This window comes from Anneissia japonica, unplaced genomic scaffold (assembly GCF_011630105.1).
Source record: "Anneissia japonica isolate Jap-2015-1 unplaced genomic scaffold, ASM1163010v1 scaffold287869_len1821871_cov162, whole genome shotgun sequence".
In the NCBI taxonomy this organism is placed as follows: Eukaryota; Metazoa; Echinodermata; class Crinoidea; order Comatulida; family Comatulidae; genus Anneissia; species Anneissia japonica.
The window spans coordinates 1,393,255-1,399,778 of NW_022741034.1; the positions used below are offsets into that span (position 1 = coordinate 1,393,255).

General features: G+C 32.0%; 1 protein-coding gene across 1 annotated transcript; it reads right to left on the bottom strand.

The window, feature by feature from the left end:
• Window positions 1–2,281: 2,281 nt before the first annotated feature.
• On the bottom strand, window positions 2,282–4,576 carry LOC117118497 (E3 ubiquitin-protein ligase TRIM71-like). Its single transcript, XM_033263097.1, has one exon. It carries the CDS (start codon window positions 4,559–4,561, stop codon window positions 2,381–2,383), a length of 2,181 nt encoding a protein of 726 aa, XP_033118988.1. The 5' UTR covers window positions 4,562–4,576; the 3' UTR covers window positions 2,282–2,380.
• Window positions 4,577–6,524: the final 1,948 nt, after the last annotated feature.

A 6,524-nucleotide genomic window follows, 5' to 3' on the forward strand; every position in this document is an offset into this window, starting at 1 on the left:
AAAATGGAAAAGAAAAGAAAATTATATTTAAATTTAAGTCTGAGACTGCCATTTCTGACCATCTTAATAATAATTATTTTTTACCTTAGCTCCAACCATGGTGGGGCTAAGGGGGTATATTTTCTTCCCTGGCCCCCTTCTATTTCGAATCCACTGCTATAAAAGAAAATGGGTGGAGCTGACATAGAAAAATGGAAGTACACAATATATGTCGGACCGCCACTGGTCTCAACAGATTGGAACTGACCCCCAGCTTAAAACGGTTGAATACCTGGGGACTAGATGCTGCTAATTTAAATAATACAAAGGTAAATCATCCAACAACTGTTCATAATCCATAACAATTAATCTTCCTACAACAGATATAAATGTGTCTGGGATTATATGTTGCATATACTGTTGTAAAGGTGTTTGAGACAGACTCGACGTATGGCACGCACACATGGCATCATCTTGGGATACAATGATATTTTTGGACTCATTGATAATCTTCATCCACAAATGATTAATAATTTAATATTGTTCATACTTTACACAGTGGTGCCATATTTTTTTCAAACATTACATTAGTTTTATATGTTCTTTTTTTAAAGTATTTATACTCTGTTATGGTTTGAAAAATCTAAAATTTAATATTACATGAAACCATAAGTATCTTTTCAGCTCCTTTTAGACAGAGCTCCAATAACACAATACGATATTGGTAAGCTTGTCGGCATGGGTTTCTGTCTGATCATTTACCAATGCACTACTTAACACCTTACCGCTTACCATAGTAATTTCTAGCTTGCTCTTAATACAATTTGGTGCAATCATATTTCAATTTTTAAACTGCTAATACTAGCCATTTTGTCAAAATGAATCACACAGACAGGTGCTGGGTGAAAAGATTTAGGCCGCTAATCATTCCGGCATGCTTCCCGCAATATTAAACATGGTTTTAAGAGGCTATAACATACATTTATTAAGATTGCCTGAAGATTGGCCTGCTAAAAGAAAAACCATTCACATAATATCAATTGAAAGTAAAATGTTGGCAGAGCAAAGACTGCATGATTGCAAAGTATCAATAAGGACTATATGTAAGTAAGGAAGTTAGCCACTAATATGAAAGGGTTGGAATCCATTGAGGATGAATTGCTAAGTACAATGTTTTAGCGAGTAAATGATGATGTTTGACCAATGTTTAACCCATATTAGAAAGTAAAGCAAAAACTAAAGTGAAATGTTTCCAGTCGTTCGTTCGTTCGTTCGTTCCTAGGTAAAATAATACCTAAGACATTTATTAAGCATATAGTCCATTGGCCCAAATACAATATAAACGAAATTCAGTCAAAAAGGCCACATGATTCTATACCATAAATAGCAATTAAAAAAAAATAATAAAATATGAACTTAATATATTCAGTTGGGATATGAACTTAGCTAACTAAAAAAGCTAGGAATTTGGCTATTGATAGTAGGAAAGGTGTGGAAACCAATGAGAGTGTAATGCTAAACTATACATATAGACATTAGATAGGCCTACTGTATGTTTCTCGTTTTCTCTTCACTCTGCAATGTTCAGTGCTTTTTAAATCTATGTCTAAGCCATTCGATATTAGTTTAATAGGAATACAAGGATAGCAATAATATGAAGACCTCATCTAGGAATCATACTAAACCTGTGCTTTACAGTGGCCTGGCGGCAAACTTTGATGGAGAGATGCACCTGCAAAATCATCACAAATCTTGTTTTGAGCATCTACGTAAAGGAGGGTGCACAATATTTATAATTTCAAAAGTGGGATATTATTTAACTGAGTATGCTAAATCATTTTTCAAATTATCGTATATAAAATTGGTAAACCTCTCCTTTAATACTCAAAGAATGACATAGAAGCATGTTACCAAAACATTTAGACATTTTATTAATATTTTGTTAATTGAAGAAATTGTAAGAATACCAGTAACAAATCATACCAAAACCAACTCAAAATTCAACATGGTCCAATCCATTATTTATATGGATTCTCATGTAATATCTTTTCTCATGCTTGTATACATTTTGATGAGCATCTGTGAAATTCCAAGAACTTCCCTCACATATTACAGTATATATTTTCAATTAGATATTAAAACTAGATGCACTAAAAGTATGTGATGTCGTTTAATAAAGCCTGGTGGATATGATCAAAGAACACCTACACAGTGCCAGCTGCCACTCACGCAGCTCATGTCAGTGTGATAGGTTTGTATTGGTTTTTCTGTAATGGGGTATGGGGAGAGGGATGCAGGGGTATGGGGAGAGGGATGCAGGGGTGTGGTTTTCAGAAGTCTCGTACTTGCAGATTTGTGGTTCTCTGCATGAAGCTAATAAGTCATGTATTTCAATGTCGTTTTAATAGTTAAACATTTTAACATTATTTGGTTTGTGGTTTGCTACTGCTACTCTTCTTGGCCTATTGGAAATTACAGTGATTCCTAATGGGATAGCTATTCCATCATCTTCATGATCTATTCGTTTTGTGAAGACACCATTTTTATCAAATAATTGTAGTTTATGATTACTTGATACTATTATATTCTCATCCATATCTATAATTACACCACAAGGACCCAAAACTTTACCATCTTTTTTACTATAGCCTATAAGGATTCTCATGAACTTACCATTTGCATCAAACATTTGTATTCTGTGATTTCTAAAGTCAGCAACAATTACACAACCTTCATTATTTAAAGTGACATCATATGGTTCATTCATTTGACCTACTTCACTGCCCTCTGAACCTATCTTACCCAGCAGTCTACCATCATCAACATTGAATTTAAACACACAGTGAGCTTCACGATCTGCTACGTACAGAACTCTAGTTGCCTTATTTACTGTTAAACCATTAGGGTTTTTCAATACTCCTTTACCAAATGAGATAATTTCTTTAAATTTATTATCACACATTACAACACATTTTTCTTTCTCATTACTGTACACCATGTGACCATCACCCATTAGATGCATTCTATTGACTATCACATCTTGTGGCATCTGTATCCTAGCAACAAACAAACCCAACTGACTGAACTTTAATATTTCTCGACTGTAGCTTGAAACTAATATGCATCCATCTGTATCTAATACTACATCTCTCACTTTTTTCATTTTGCAATGTTCTTTATATTCTGATATGTTACCAAAGGTATGGACAAGTCCCAGTGATTCCACCTTGATATTCACTGGAGATCCTTTGATGTGTGCACCTCCAGTGGTGATCTTCATATGCCAATCACCTTCCACATTGCATCTACCTGTTATTTTGTACTCTCCATTCTTGTTATATTCTATCTCTGTAGCTGATTCTTCACCTGATGCATTGATTAGAGTAACAGTTAAATGACAAGAATCACTCATAGAAGGACTTGAAACTTTAACTACAAACGGTTGTTCTTTTGTGACAGCAATAGCTTCATCATCTTTAGCAACCTTGCACATTCTGCTATCAACAATTTTACCAATGCCGTCTACAACCATCAATTGATCCAGTTGCGTAGATGGAATGAAATTTGGTGCAATATTTTTGTTCTTAAATGATTGATCAAAATCATTTCCTAGGACTTTGTCTTTAACAGTATTGATAGTTGTCGTATGTAATTGAAGAGTTTCTGTTTCTTCTGGTTTGTTCATAATTGTATTGACTGAGGCCATCAGATTGTTTATTTGAGTCATCTTTGAATCAATATCTTGAACTTTACTGTCAGTGTCTTCTTTTTTCTCATTGTATATCTCTTCAAGGTCTGACATTAATTCTTTGCTTTTCTCTGTAACTGTTTTAATTATTTTTTTTTCCTGAATTTTTATGGTTGTTCTGCATAACTTTAGTTGAGAATCAAATTCTGATTTATCTTTAGTTACAAATTCTAGTTTTTCTTTTAATTTATTTTTAATTTCATGTGCTACCTTGACAATTTCAGTGGCATCATTGTTGAACTCATTAATAGCAGTTGACAATGGAATCACTTTATGTTCTTTTTGATAACAGCGAAGGATGTTTTCACAATGCTTACATGCTGATTTGTTACAAGTGGAGCAGAAAAACTCCAGTATGTTGTTGCAATGAACTTTACATTTGGTTTGTTCCTCTGAACTGCTCTCTTGTTCCTTCTTGTCTAGTGTGTAAAGTGAATGGTTCCTCAATGCAGGTATTATCTGGTGTTGTTTGATACATGGCGTTCCACATAAATACAGTTGACATGTTTGGCAGTGGTATTCTGGTTGATGAATGTCACAGCAAGAACATTTAGCTGGTTTTTGATCCTCAGTTTTCATGACATACTCTAGTAGTTGACTTATCATTGTATTTGCAGCAAGATCTTTTAAATCATATTTCGTTAGTTCATGTTCTTGTCCACACGTTGGGCATTTCATCTTTCCATGAGTTTCCACCCATTTCTGGATACACTGTAGGCAATAGGTGTGCATGCATTTCAGTGTCTTTGGTTGGTGAAACCTGTTGAGGCAGATGGCACATTCCAGATCTTTTTTATCCATAAACTGCAATGCTTTCGATACATACTGAGACATCTATAAAGACAACATAGATAGTAGATATTGATTTCCTTTTTGAATAATATTGCTTCACTTTTTACATAATACATGTGAATATTCATATTTTATGAAATAATTGGCGAATCAGCTTTGTTTAAAGACCATGTACCCTTGATAAATCCTGTATACACAAGGATTTATGGTACTTTTATACAAAATAACTGTTTATCATAAATCATTTGTTTACTGTAATGGTTTATACATTTTCTTGTATTGTAACACAGGTATTTAGAATTGTTTTGAACAATTACAGTATCTTATTAGATAATGATACTGTGATAAATTTAATTAAATTTATTTGGTATATAACAACATTATTTGAACATACAAACAATACAAAAACAAACATGACACTCTTCTTAGTTACTTCAAATTAATAGCAAAAAGACTGTTTATAATATAATAAAAATAGCCCATAAATATCATTAATGAACCACAGAATATTCTCAATGGGGTTCTTTGATATAAAGTGTTCAAAATCCTTTGAGAAAGAAGGTACAACAATGTCAGAAATGAAATAAAATCAATAGATTATTATATAGGCCAATAAAGTTTAAAAACAATAAAACTGAAGAAAATGCACACCAATTTTTAAAATGTTGGAAGGAGAAAAACTTTCCACAGATTGAATCAAAACTTATAAATATGTTAAAATAATTAATGTAAAAATATATATATACCATAATATTCATCTGATGGACAGTACAATACTTATATATTAATGGAAATTTAACATGCTGTTGTCAGGTGTACTTGCTTTATAATACTTTTAATATAAAAAGTCTAAATAAAGACACCCAAAATGTATTGATTTTTTGTTTATCTTATCACTGATTACAACTTTTAATGAAACATTTTCCCTTAATAATTTAACTGCCATGCACTTTTTTTTGTAGTTCTTACTCATTTGACTATAGCAAGTATGGTTTCAACATATTTATCCAGTTACAAATCACTATAATGTCATTTATAATATTATTGTTATATTATTACATTTATTCGATTACATTTATTCAGTATCAGTGTATATAAAAACATACAATTTCCAAATACAAACACCTACCACAATCCTAAACAAATTACTGTATCAAAAAAAAAAAAGAAAAAAGAAAAGAAAGATCAATGCTAGAGATACCAGGGCAGGCAAATGTGAAAACACTGTCATCAAAATATGTGGCTGTCCAAACTAGAACTTAAATTATGAATTATAAAAATATTAATTTCTGAAAAGATATTGCACAATATCATTTAAATTAAAAATTCATTTTCATTTAACAGTACATTTCATTTATTTTTTTATTTAAATTTTATTACATTATCAATTATAAAAGTACTAATTTTACTTATCATGTTATTGCACAATTACTATTCTATTGTATTTCGCAAAAAAATGAGATCGCAAATTAAATTTAAACATTTTAAAAGAATCATTGATCAAGAATCTCTAACTGAGATAGGTAAAGCTGATCAAATTCTGGGAAAAGAAATAATAGCATTATTATGATATGAATCTGTACGTCCCAATAAATGATGAAAACCAAATCATCTACATGCCTTAAATTAATAGAAAGTTTACAAGCAACTGAAGTTTCGAAATTGAGATCTGTTACTCAATGACATTAAATGCAACCTCTGCAACCATTTGGAGTAAGACTGTGGTTTCAAAATCAGTCGAGCATTTAAGGTGTGACTGTAATTCAATAATAGTGTTTTGCTATACAAATCCAGAATTGATAGTAATTGTTATTGTCGTGATGGAATAGACAATAACTGGATTTGCGTCAGGAGAAACATGTATAGGTGTCATTTTTGCCCTACCTGACGTGGAAATGTACCGAATACTCAGTACATTTGAAAACAACTGCGAAAAAAATCGCAAGTTGTTCTCGGGTGGGACTCAAACCCACGATCTCCAGATCACTAGCCTGGCATCATACCT